Source organism: Lutjanus erythropterus, chromosome 4, assembly GCF_056507025.1.
Source record: "Lutjanus erythropterus isolate fLutEry1 chromosome 4, fLutEry1.hap2, whole genome shotgun sequence".
In the NCBI taxonomy this organism is placed as follows: Eukaryota; Metazoa; Chordata; class Actinopteri; order Lutjaniformes; family Lutjanidae; genus Lutjanus; species Lutjanus erythropterus.
This window is the reverse complement of record NC_139320.1, coordinates 19940254-19954373: the sequence shown is the minus strand read 5'-3', so window position 1 is coordinate 19954373 and position 14120 is coordinate 19940254. Positions and strand designations below refer to the sequence as shown.

Below are 14120 nucleotides of genomic sequence, written 5' to 3'. Positions count from 1 at the left end.
TTAACTTAAGTGTAGACTGCACTTGAAAAGCGTATGAGCCTCCTTCTAGCAGCGAGGTTACAAAGACACGGCAGTGGTGCTGCGGAGCGGCCTCTGGGCTTCTGCTGTTTGAGCTCCGTTGAAGCAGAACTGATGAAGAGTAGTGATCTCCCTGCCTCTTCTTGACACGTCCTCACCTGATTGCCCTGCTCCAACTGGCCAGTTGGACCTGAGTGCACACATGCACATACACTGTAAATGCAGGCATGCACACTCAGATTAGTCGAGCACTGAGATGATTTTGTGCAGATGGTGCAAAAATGTGATATTTTTCCAACTAAACTGGCTAATACAGACTAAGATATTGTTACTATGATTTACTTTTATAATAGTTTTAGTAAAGATAGACATGCAGGTCATCTGCAAAAAGAACATATTTTTTTCCATTAATATACAGTGCTCTTTAAATATATTTGTTTCTCATCACCAACAGTACATCCACATAGGAAGACAAAACAACAAACACACATACACACAGTTGTGTTTCCACTTCATCAGAACAATGATTCATAGGTTGCCTTTCATCAATGTTGTATAAATTAAATATTTATATTTCTTTTATGAACAGGCCAATTTATCTTTGATAATTGTATGTTGGATTTATGTTAGGGGCCACATTAAAGTTGAGGACCCATGATATAGATAGTTAGCATGCGTTGGCAAGTTTTGGAGATACAGCAGTAGTCCTTCTCTTATAATGCTCTCTAATATAATGGAACTAGATGGCACTTGGCATGATTTCTGGAAAGTGACATTGCTGTTGAGTTTTTCAACAGTAAACAGATATATGTCCCTACAGCCTGAATGTGTGTCCACACACACACACACACATATGGCACAGTGTAATATAAACACACACACAACAACATAAAAAGCACAGAACAATACCACAGTTATGTACTAACACAGACTTGCAAACACAAGCACAGCCTCAACACACACACACACACACATTAACACACAAACATACAGTCATACGATTGGTTCATTTAACCTGGCCAGCGGGGCATGAACCCAGTTTGCTGACTCATCCTTTTTCTTTTTGTTGGATAAACACCTCCATCATTTCATCCGTCCATCCCCGCTGATAGAATTACTGTCCGACCTACTACAATTACCAGCACCATTCTTCTCTGCACAGATCCAATCCAGGCCTTTTCTAAAGGGTCTCATTCTGATTTGGCCCGTTGGTGCACAAAGCAGCAGCCTGTCTGGGTCAGGCTGAATATGATACTATTTATATGTCTGTATAGAGACAGTTAGAGCTTAAGATTGATGGTGATGTCACTGCACAGAGCTGTGGGATGGTAATGTTCAGTGTTCACTGAAGGGCTAAACTGTAGATTTGTACCACAACACAGCAGGAGAGACATATTTCCCCCCTCTCGATGTTAGACTCCAGCTACAAATCATGTCGTTTTTGGTTACTGATGGGCCACATCTAATGTTAGCAGGGTCACTGTAATGATGCAAAAACAGGGTCAAGTGTTAACTTTTTCCTGCAGGTTTGTGTCTGTCGAGCACTGGGCCCCAGCTGCTGGAGGCAAATGTGTCCCTGTGGGCTTGAATGTGTTTGTTTGTTTGATGATACATTTTAATTCTGTACAATGATGACAGAAATAATTTTCATTCTACGACCGACAGAGTAATTTGGAAACTTTGGAAACTCTTGGAGACAAATACAGTTCTTATGGATTAGATTTTGTAAGACGAATTTGAAAGAATGCAGTTTATGCTGCTCAGTCCCAGGTACACATTGACTCTTTCAGGAATCACTGGTGCATGCCTATGAATGAAATAATGATTTACTGTTTTATTCAAGCACTAATATCTATTTTTTCAGATAAAAGAAGCTCTCAGACTTGAGTTCAGATCCATTCAGAGTATTTCTGAATATTTAAGTGTATGAACATTTTGTTCATCTAAAACATTTGTCAGCATGCAGTTGGCAGCTGAATCAAATTCAGTTTTAACGGATCTTGAAAATTGATTGGATTATGAAGTTAATGAGAGTTGTATAAAGTTGCATTAACCTCAGTCTTGCTTGTGTTTTTAGTAAAAACTACAAAACAAAACCAACACGGAACCAATAAGCATCAATGTAAACTGTGTAACCCAGTCAAAATGGAAAATGGATCTAAAATAAGTATTGAACTCTATTCATAATGGTTTTAAAAGGTCTTTAATGTACTGTAATGTAATGTGACCTGCAGAAACTGAGTTTTAGCTCAGTTCACCAACAATCTGTCCTGTACTCTCCTCATCAGATCCCACTGCCAGACGCACTGCCAAAGCTGGTCCTGCCGCGGCACGGAGCCGCTACGCCAGCCAGTGGACCCTAAACCGGCCGCACCCCACCAGCTCCTCACACACCCTGACCACTGACTGGAGACTCCCCACGCCACGCGCCACCGGATCTGTGGACAAGGAGAGTGACAGCTACAGTGTCAGCCCTTCACAGGACACAGGTAGAGTAGAGCAGGGCGGAGGTGACCATCACAGGAACAACATGTACACGCATCCTTTTTGTATGATTAGTGTTACACAGTTGGGGGGGATGTGACAGAATTCATGTTGCTTTTGATAGATTTTCAAGTGAGAAGGTGATCTGCATGGCTCTCGCGCTGTTTTTCAGGCAATCCAAAACATATTGGCTGTAGTTTTTCCATTTGAAAGTGCAACTTTGGGGCGTAGTCTTGGCTGAGGCTTCCAGGGTGTGAATCCAACTTAAACCTACGCCATTTTCCATTTACTCTGTCAGATAAAACTGAAACTGCCCCCAAAACATAAAAACACCACAAAGTAAATTTTTTTAAAAGTTATTTTTGGGCTTTTGCCTTTATGTTTATAGGTGAAGATATGACAGGGAAGGGGGCATAGAGAGAGGGGATGACAGGCAGCAAATGGGCCACAGGCAGGAGATGAACCCATGGAGATGACTAATAGCCTCTATGCATGGGGCGCATGCTCTACCAACTGAGCTATAAGGGCGACTCTCACAAAGTTCAGTTTTGCCTTTATTTTAACAATACTTGAACTTGTGTATCATGATGTGTAATGTGTATTTATCAGATCGTGCACGGAGCAGCATGGTGTCAACAGAGAGTGCGTCCTCCACCTACGAGGAGCTGGCCAGAGCCTACGAGCACGCCAAGATGGAAGAGCAGCTCCGCCACGCCAAGTTCACCATCACCGAGTGCTTCATCTCTGACACCTCATCCGAGCAGATGACAGCAGGGACCAATGACTACACTGACAGCCTGACCTCCAGCACGCCGTCCGAGTCAGGCATCTGCCGCTTTACTGCTTCGCCGCCTAAACCTCAGGATGTCAGTCGGGTCATGAACATGGCCGTGCCCAAGGCGCACAGACCTGGTGAGGAAGTGGAGTTTACCGCACAACTCATTCAACCTTGTTTTTCTCTGACAGTCACAGAGCAGCCCCTTTTTACCTTTTCCATTGCACTGGACTGGGTAGTTAAATGACGGCTGTCATCAAATCCGAGAGACTTGACTGGGCTGTTCAAAAAGTGAGCATAGCTTAGCAAATTTGAAGCTGTAGAGGTCTGTTTGCCTTCATCCACACAATAGGCAATTTGTTTATTTTTAACAAGGGATGAAACCTAATATTTGGGAATATTTTTGTTAGAATGAGGCTGAGAAAATAATGAATGCATTGCCTGAATGCAAAAATGACCAAAGATTATTGGCTTTGAATGGACAGGATTGACTGAAATGTTCAAAATAATCTGAAGACTAATAAAAACTAAAATGTGAACAGTTTTCAATTACCAAAACTTGACTAAAAAACAGGTTGAAGTAGACTTAATATGATGAGAACTCACAAGGACACTTGAAACAGCACAAGGTCCACACCTCTCTCACATGTGTCATTAGATCAGGAGATAGAGGATGAGGTATAAATAAATAATGATAACCCCACCTGCTATTATTTTGCTCTGTTACTGTAGCTGCTATAACATACAAACTAACAGCTAAGAGCAGTTTTATAATGATGGTTAGCTAAATCACATATTAACATGGGGACAAAGGGTAAGAACTTAGAATATGTATTTTCTATTTCACTGTGTCTTTAAACCTGTTTTCAGTTGTATGTTATATTTAAAACACAGTATAAATCACAACAATACTAAATCAAGATAAAAACTAAATGAAGACAGACTAATTCAGGACTAACAAAAAAGACACATAGATATATCTCAAGTTTAACACTACAAAAAAACCCATGCTGAGACAAGAAGACCAGCAGTCCCAATGCCACAAGCCCCTGTCCTCTGCTGCCTTCACAGGTGCTTTTAAGCACCTCGCTCAGGTCAGGAGCACCTCACTGGCAATCAGGGTTGGAGCTGGAGAAAGACAAAGGGACATAGCACAGGGAGAACACATACAGCCGTAACAGTGCATCCCATTAGTCTTCAGGCTGCTGCTCCATACAATATAGTCTCATTAAATCGTTACACAGAACATTAGACTCTGTGGAAGTGTTCCATCTTTTTTCTTGGTCTTCTGGGGGAATCGCTCCTTGTTTTCCTTCAACTTTTAGAGCCTTAACAGTAAGCAAGCCCATCACACTTGATGAACAAGGATTATGAGATGCAGTTCTTCCAATAGCACCCCAGGGATGACTTGTGTTCTAGAAAGAGAGAAAACAGAAGAAAAGAAAAAACAATCTTTTGCTAGTAACTGATGTCATTTTTTAAACTACATGAAGGCTGTCTCAGAAGCCTTTCATTACATCTGCAGTTTGAGGAAAACTGCTGTGCTCTCCTTGCAGCTTGTTGTCTTCTCACCTTACGTGACCCTGTGCTCCTCCGGGTAGACCTGCAGATCAGTTACCAGTTCTGGCAGAGTGTGCCGGCGGGCTGCTGACCACACACACAGATGTGCAGACGTTCAAACAGACAGACAGCCTTCTCCCTGACACGTGTACACAGCTCATCCATCATCCCATCTGCTGTCCTGTTAGAGTGTGTCTGGGGCCACTGATAATTAGCGTTGTTGGAGGTGTCCTATCGCAGGACCAGAAATGTAAGCGCGTGTGTGTGCGTGTGTGCGCGCAAGGGTACACGGTCCCAGAATCCTCAGTTTGACCAGACAAGAGTTGAGGCCATCGGATCTGCTTCTTAAGTTTCAAGCCTCATTATGTTCTGAACATTCGCAGACTCATATCACCAGTTCACCAGGGAGAGAGGGCAACTAAAGGCTGATCTGTCAGCCTTATCTCAAGCTATTGTCACTCAGTACAAAACAGCACTTTACCGCCACAGTGGAGACTGTTCAGTGTAATACCAGACTCTCAGCCTTCAGGCTGGTGTGGCATCACTGACTGCTAGACTCTGGTGTCAGTTACTTTGGGGCATAACATTATAGGAATAAGAAACAAGCTGTGTTGCCTCTATAGTTTCCTGGTTGTTGGCTATTTGTTATGATTTTTGTTCTGACATTGCACAAAAGAAGTAATATACAAGTTCAGCTTGAGCAGCAAAATTGGTAGTACATTTCTCATGTTGTGAGTGGGTCAGACCTAAACGTTTATTATATATTTTCATTGACTTATTAACTGAAATATAACATTTGATGCAGCTAAAAAAAAAGCAGAAAAAGGCTGACTCTGCAGTCAGTGAACTGTAAAATGATAGTAACGTGGTTTTCTGAGAGGCCTGCAGCAATTCTGACAATTAATAAGTAGATACAATAAAGTGAGTAGTAGCTGGATTTACACATATTATTTTAATCACAGGATCTCGAGGGCTTAAAATATAATAAGCCTTGGTAAATAGGCTGCTCTGACCAGTGTTCATCCTTATTGTAAGATTTTTTTTTTTTCTGGAAACACAAATATTACACCCATGTGTGATAGCTCAATACCATATTTTAAAACCATGGGCACTGATATTGCATCCTGGCAGCATGGACTTGCTGGTCTAGGCTGTGTATAGGGATGTCACGTTCTTCCACAAACCTTTACTTTATGGAGCTCACTGTGTGCACAAGGGCACCGTGCGCAAGGGTGCTTCCTCAAACCATTGCTACAAAGTTGGAAGTACAGTTTTGTTAAAATTTAATGTAAAATGTCACTATATGGACTTGTTGTTGATTGATGTCATTGGCAATTTAGGGAACTGAGCTTTTTGCACTTTTTTGGTCTTAACAAAGTCCTGAAGGAAATATGTAGCTCCTTAGCTGCTAAATGCTCCACTAAGTTTTGCATGTTGGCCACATGGTGCTGATCAGGTATCGTACACCTGATTTTTAAGGAAACGTTCCTGGAAATGGCTGTGTGCACCGAGGTTGATGCGATTGGTGACACCAAACCACTTGTGGGCCATAAAAACAAAACAGCTGAAAGACGCAAAAATACTGAAACATAGAGCTTAGAGGAACTGCACAGTTGAGTGATAAATCTCTGTGGCTTTGCCAATATAAGAGAGCTCTTTCACGTATGACCAAACATTCATATGAAATATTTAGTGCAGCTTTAAGATATCTCTTAATTGACCCCTCCTAAGTCCCACCCCTTTTTGCTCAGAGCTCTAATAACAGTTAAGCCAGCTTACTACCTCTGTCATCTTTCTCCTTTTCTGGAAAATTGACTAAGTCACATTTTAATTAGCTAATGCTGGCAAAACACCAACTAGATTATCTAGCTAGTTAGCTAGCACTTTACTAACATTAGCTATCTAATACGTTAATATTGTTTGTTAATGTATGTAACTTTTACGGATACAACAAACGTCTTTTCACAATCTTCCAAATTTGGTTTTCTTGTCAACATATGAAAGCCATATTATACCAGGAAGTACAGGAAACAGTGAAAAGAGAAAGTTGCCTAAAGTACCAAGCTTGCTCAGCTGTTATCTGCTGTGAACGAAACGAAAGAATATGGACATGGGGACGGCATATACTTTTTCCATATTGCGTACATCACAACACACTTATAGCTATCAATTAACCACTTTTCACCTTCATAATCTGTATACAAAGTACGGGATGTACTAAACTACACTTGTAAATTCAAAGTGTATTACGTTTTTGAAATCCAGACCCAGTGCGGAGGCCAGTTTGACTGACAGCCGGTGAATGACCCAGCTTCAACCCCATCACTGTCTCTGTTACATCTGACTGACCTAAACTGACCTCACCTGTCCCTCGCAGAGGTCAAAGGCAGAGGAATGGCCTCTCAGTCATCTCTGTCTGTCTCATCTCTCTTCATGTGACCACCCTCACCTGACAATGTTGTTTTGAGACTAACAGTTTATTTATTTGTGCGCAAAGACAAAATCCATTAAGCCTGCGTGAGCACTTTGCTCATAAACTTTTACAGCAGAACTGGTAATTACAGGCCTGCATGCAGCCGTCTGCTTATGTAGAAATACAGGTGGGAGAATATTAAGACATTACACAACAGTACGGAGCGAGCTGAAGATGCAACAGACACTCGCACAGACGGATTAATGACTTGGTAGAGAGTTGGTGTTGTATTCTGATTACACATACTGTCCCATTACTGTACAATCTGCAATTTACTGGCTGATGAATTTTCAAACTACATTTCTAATGAGCTCCCACAGAAAGACTTTAATCTATATTTAATTCAATTAATACTCCTAGCCATTCATCATCTTTACTGGCACTAATAGGGCTTATTATAAAACACAGTAAATTATGCATTCTCCCCCGTGAACCCAGAAATCCATTCTCCAAGGTCGCTTGTTGGATACAATCTGCAGAGACGGCCTCGTCTCTGCTGGCATTAATGCTGAATGGCTGCCAGGGAGCGTGTGCGCGCGTGTGTGTATGTGTGTGTGTGTGTGTGTGTGTGTGTGTGTGTGTATGTACAGTATACATGTGGGCTGTGTACATGTGAGGCGTCGGCACGTGTGGGAGAGAGAACACATGTTGAAAAGTGATTTTAGCATTGAATCGTGCACCTGTAGACACTTGTTGAGCCTCTGAAAGATGAACTTGAAGCAGTCACGAAACAATACACACAGATCCTCAGCTCATCAAGTGTTGAATCTCAAGCACTAGATCTGGCAACCCGGAAACCATTTGTGAGGGACTAATTGTCTCTGTATGTAATCCAATCAGTAAAACGGAAACAATATCTGTAGAGGTGCCATAAGCTCACTGAACCAAAGTGTCTCCACTGCTTATCTAACACTTTAGACAATTACTTAAAGATTGAAGAGACAGCTTTTAATCGTGGTTTATCACAGAGTTAAGGTATTAAATCTGACCTGGTTTGTCTCGCTACGAGCACTTATGAGCACTTATGAGACGAGTTTTTCTGTCTCATAATAAGACTGCAGTTCTTCCTCTTCTACAGTGCACCTCAGCAGAGAGAGAGGGGGGTTTGGTAATTACCAAATGTAAGCAGTATATAGAGGCACAGTCCATCATTCAGCTTCATCACAGTAAGAAAATATCACTCAATAACATCCCGTCACAATGATAGCAATAGATAACATTGTAATATTCAGCGCTCTGTTACATTACGTTCTACACATTTTGCCTGATAGCAACTATTAAATCGAATAGAATCACACTTGGTGAAAATTGTTAGTACTTTAAAATAATAGTTATGTGAATCATAATCCCAGAGGTTCCCGAGGTGAGAAAATGTGGCAGCGGGAATGTGAGTTGAAATGTGGATTTTCAGCTCTCTGAGCAGTCATTTTAACAGAGAGGATGGAAATATACAAATGGAGTATAAAAACGCTATAGAGAGCACATGCTGTACACAGTGGGCATCCCAGAATACCACTACACTGTCTCTGGGGGCGAGAAGAGACCTCTGATGAATATCATTGAGGAGGTGGGGGGCTGTGCAGTCAAACAGTACTGTGTCATTATGTTTGCACCAGTGTCTTTAGTTTTGATTGTTTATTTAGTAATGCAAATGGGACATGTCTGTGTTTTATACAGTATGAGTTAGGGTAGCAGAAAAAAACAAGAGGACGGAACCAAATGCAGAATACTTGAAGCAGAGCCTGTGCAGTGCAGAAGATTTGTTAACAAAGGAAACAAACAAAAGACTTACAGATTGATCAGGCAGGCACAGGTCTAAAGCAGATGAACAGTTCAAAGAGGGCAAACAAATCCCACAGAGTGCAGACCAAGAACCAAAGTCCATAGAAGCCAAAAGCCACCATATATATAGTGGAAAAAAACTAGGGGATACATGACACGAAGGACAAAGAAATATAGGCAAAGAAGGGAGGGAAGCGCACAAACTAAAGGCAGGATAATCAGGGGCATGTGAAACTAGTCAGTAATCAAAGAATGAGAGGGAAAAAATGGCAAAGACAGGAAGTAAATGTATAGAAATGAGGAAAGACAAGAACTTCAAAGTAAAACAGGAAATAACTAAACTAAAACCCAAAACCACAACAGTAATCTGGTCGATATTGCTTGATGATAACGGCCACCCAACTCTGCAGTTTGCAGCACGACCATTGTTTTCGCTAAACAATGATTTCAATGTCTCATTCTACTGCTACCACTCCTGCAGTTTCTAGCAAAAATGAGAAACACACCTATTTTTAAATATTATGAAAGACTTCAACAGGCTTTTGGATGCCGACGCCAACCTTCAAGAAGGTGGCTTGATGAATGAAAGAGGGAGGCTGTGTTCACATGACCGAACAAGTCCACCACCACCATAGGAAAAAAACATTTTGACACAAAGAAGCAAAATGAAAGAAGCAAAGTGGCTCCACTTTTCCAAAGTTGGAGTAGATGCATAGCTGCATGTGAATGGGAATATTATTGGCATATTCATGTTAGCTGGACTATCCAGCAGCATGTCAGTACATCATTGTAAGCTGTAGATGAACACAGCATGTTTATCTCTGTGTGTTTTCTCTCAGGAGGAGAGCTGGTCCACTTGCCGCCTTACCTCCGTATGGACTTCCTGTTGAACCGCGGCGTGCCACTGGCAGCCCGCGGTGGAGGAGTCAGCAGCAGCAGTGGCAGCAGCAGCAGTGGAGGAGGAGGTGGTGGAGGTGGTGGTGGAGGAGGAGGAGCAGGAGTGAGTGGAGTTAGTGCTGGTGCTACGGGGGAAACAAGAGGAGGAGGAGGAGGAGGAGGAGGAGCCATGGGCCAGACCTGCCTGGAACCCCAGAGGAGCCGTACCCTGAAGAGGCCACCTCCCATGGAGCCCACCCCCATGGAAGTGCCCTCGCCCAGGGAGGTGCAGCAGTGGCAGCCAGGAACTGCCTCCACCCTCCCCCACAGGGATGTCCGAGAGAGGGGAGAGGCCCGGGGTGAGGTCCGGGCGGAGGTCTCCTCCTCAGGAGACCTGGCCCAAGCACAGGCTGCCAAGCTCAGCACTTCCCAGGAGTCCCTGCTGGACTCCAGAGGACACCTGAAACAGAGCAACAACCCCTATGCCAAGTCTTACACTCTGGTATAACACTGGGAGACACAGCGGACTGCTTCAGACAACAGGACTACTGCAGACAGACAGACAGACAGACAGACAGACAGACCGGAGGAGGACGGACAGGAGACAGACGACAGGCACAGGATGGACAGTTTTCCACAACAGAAATTGTTGTATATAGAGCCGTTTCTGACATGCGTCTGAAGTGGATGCTTTTCTTTGAGTCTGTCTTTCTTTCTTTCACTCTTTTCTTTCTTTCTTTCCTCTCTTCTCGCTCTTCTCTGTTGCTTTCACACTTTTCATTCTCTCACACCTCGCTCCTCTTCTGATGAATTTTCTCTCACAGTTTTTATTTTCTACTTGAGTATTCTTTTATTCTAAAGTGACAACATATGAGGATTGCCAAAATGATTTATTTAAAATTTGAGAAAGAGAAAAAAATACTATTGAATTTATATCAAGGACAATTATAGTCATTATTATTATTACTATTATTATTATATAAAAACAGAAAATATCTAAAAAAGAAGAACGGAAAAGGGAGGAGGACTCTGGAGTACTCTGCAGGAGAACATTGCTTTCTTAATTTATTTTTATTTTATGTCGCAGTGTGATGAAATCTGTGATTGGGTAACTGAGGGGGTTTTTAGCACTATGAGGAGCCAATAGAAGAGGAGAAGAAGAGTGACGCTGGACACGACCGCCAATGCTGACCAATCGTAATGTTTTTCAACCTTTCTGACGACTGCATGGCGACTGATCAAATGACAATTAATAGGAATGGCTGGAAATCCAAAAAAAAAAAAAAGAGAATTTTTTTGTCACACTATGAAATTATACAATGTGAATATATATAAAGAGATCACTTTTATTTGTGGATATTATGGGGAAAATGATTTGGTTAATAAAGTCCTTAGTCATGTTTGCACACATCTGACTTTGATTCATGTTGCTCGAGCCCAACATCCTTCCCTGTTCATCCTCCTGTCCTTCTGCTCTCCTTTGTCCCACTTTCTGTAACCTACAGTCCTCTTATACTTTCTATTGAGACCTGTCATTTACAGAAAAAACACAAGTGGGTCAAGTTTGAAATCCTCAAAACTAAGCCTAATAATTAACTATTCAATTTGCCATCCGGAATCAAGCTAAAAACTGGCATCTGGTTAATATATCAACTTTAATGAAGTGCCTAATTTAATGTAAGTCAGTGCTTCCCAGTGTGTTTGTGTCCCCTTACAAAAAAGCAATATCTACATGGGTTTAATGGGGTGTATATATGAGTAACATTTCCATTCTCAGATTGTTAAATTTAAGAAATAATCAGGAGTAAATTTACCAAGTAATTCACAAGAAAAATAGGGGAGAAAACTTTTAAATATATGAATATTTTTGTGTTATATTATATCTCCTTAATGATGTTGTGATCCCTAAGATTTGTGTTGCAACTGCTTTGTTTGGGAACCACTGATTTACAATTAATTTTAAGTTTTAAACATTCTTCTCTTTATAGTTGTTGGGGTAGAAAGTATATCAACTTTAGCACATCCCTGTTCTTTTCTGTTAAACTAACAGGTTGCACAGTTCACCACATCATTTCAGTCTTTATGTATCTCCAAGTATTATGCAATTTTCTCTACACCGGTTCATATGAGGAACAACTAAATTAAGATCATGTGGGTCCGTTTTGACATATTAGCGCTACTAACCAGAATGCCTCCTACTGTCAAACACTGTTGACCCTCTTCCCTGATGGGTGTGTTGTCAAAGGGTCAAGAGGGCAACTGTGGCGATACAACACATTTAAAACCTTCGTAATTTATTAAGCATTACAAGTGTCATACTTTCTAATTTGCGACATTATTAGATGACACATCTCTTAAAGTTAAAGTCACTCTGCTATGATGTTGTTGTGGTTCTGGAGGAGTCTGTGGAAAATAACCCTGGTGTTTATTTCATCCTGGGCTTGTGACCTACAGCAGTGGTTCTCAACCTCTGAGTAATGTCTTGGGGTCGCCAGATGGAGGAGTATAAAATAAAATATTGTGGCAAGCAGTTTGGAATGAGTCAGGAAGCAGCTCTCAACAACGTCATCCCCTTAAAGACCTTTAACATCAGGGACAAGCACCCGAAGATATACAAAATACAGCTGTCCTCGAGAAATGGTCAAAGAATTGTTTGAACAGACACAAACACCAGCAAAAAGTAACATTTACATTTCATAACATGAAAAAAACTTTTCAGTCCAGCAAGCATGATGGGAAATCAGGGCTGTATTTTAGGCTGGGAATGTTTTTTACCTTATATCGCCTGCACCAGTAACATAATTTGCATTAGAATAGATTTTATTGTTTGTTTTTGAAACTCAAAGTTTAAGTGCACTTGAGTTCTGATGGGTAAGGAAATGGACACTCAAGGAGGGTCACCGGAAAGTCGGACAGCAGCACAGTTAACTGAGAAACTCCATGCTCTGGCGTTTGCAGCAGAGCCCCAAGTTCCCACCAAGAAATTGGAAATATCATCCCGACTTTTCTGTGTTATGGATTTTTTGTGGGATGGCAAACATCTAACCGATTTTTCTCAGGGGGTCATGATTCAAAAAGGTTTAGAACCACTTCAAATAGCAAATTAGAGCCATAAGCCATATATTAAATATGTTGAAATCCTATTTGATATATGATCTATATGATATGAAGGTTGAGCTTCCTCAGGTCTGGGGAGGAGGAGGTGGGGAGAAACAACTTACTTCAGACAGGCTGCTGGAACGCTGCAGGAACGCAAGACGAGTGCAACATTATACTTTGACGATTACAAGTGATGACAAGTCCTACACTGTAAGTTGATCAGCTGTTTATAACTGTCAGTTGTCTGTCAATGTAAAGTTAAACCTGTTATCCTGAAAACACAAACCCACTGCTCTGATAATACACACTCTGGAGTTTAGTGGCTGCCTGTCTCACCGCCAGCCAGACTCCATTAACATGTTTCTTAATTTAATGGCCATAACCATCTGCACCTTCTACAAGATTATTAATGATTTGTTGCGATTCATAAACACATACTTAGTCCTTCTGCAAACATTCTGCCATAATTTGAACTGTGAAACGGGCAAACTGAGACAGTCATTCTGGACTAGAATAGAAATATCAAAGAAGACACCGCAGCTGTAGTGTTGATGTCAGAGAAGTGAGCATTTCAACTTAACATTTTCATTAATCTCTGATGGCATATCATGGTAATTTTATGATAAATCACAGCAAATTTAGTACAGATTTATCCTTTAACGAGAGAACATCTGTCAGAGATAAAATATACTTTCATTTCCCCTAGATAATTGGAACGCTGTGTGCGATACAATAAGCAAGACTTGGCCTTAAAGCCTGTTTTTAAAGTGACAAAAAGGTGCAGGAACCAAGAGTGGATCCCACTATAAGCTTCTGATAACTTGTTTGAAGGGATTATTTTGAAGACTTTAATGATTGACAGTAAGAAGAGGAAATATTTCCTTATCAGCACACAACACAAACTGAGCTCAAGCACACAAATATGCAGTATAATAATAATAAAACAAACTTGTCATATTAACTGAATGGGATTATTCCTGTGTGAAAGCAGTTCCCTTCATGCATAAATGAATTGCAGCAAGTGAAAGTTAGTGAGAGACAATTTCTCCAACA

At 41.2% G+C, this 14120-nt stretch overlaps 1 protein-coding gene across 2 annotated transcripts in view; it reads left to right on the top strand.

Moving 5' to 3' along the window:
• dscamb (Down syndrome cell adhesion molecule b) overlaps positions 1 to 11376 on the top strand; it is a 159072-nt gene extending 147696 nt beyond the window's left edge. For both annotated transcript variants that reach the window (XM_084717299.1, XM_084717298.1), the window contains exons 31-33: positions 2307 to 2507; positions 3112 to 3414; positions 9932 to 11376. In XM_084717299.1, coding sequence (XP_084573425.1) covers positions 2307 to 2507; positions 3112 to 3414; positions 9932 to 10476 — 1049 coding nt within the window. In that variant the 3' untranslated portion in view covers positions 10477 to 11376. The remainder of the gene's footprint in view (positions 1 to 2306; positions 2508 to 3111; positions 3415 to 9931) is intronic.
• Positions 11377 to 14120: the final 2744 nt, after the last annotated feature.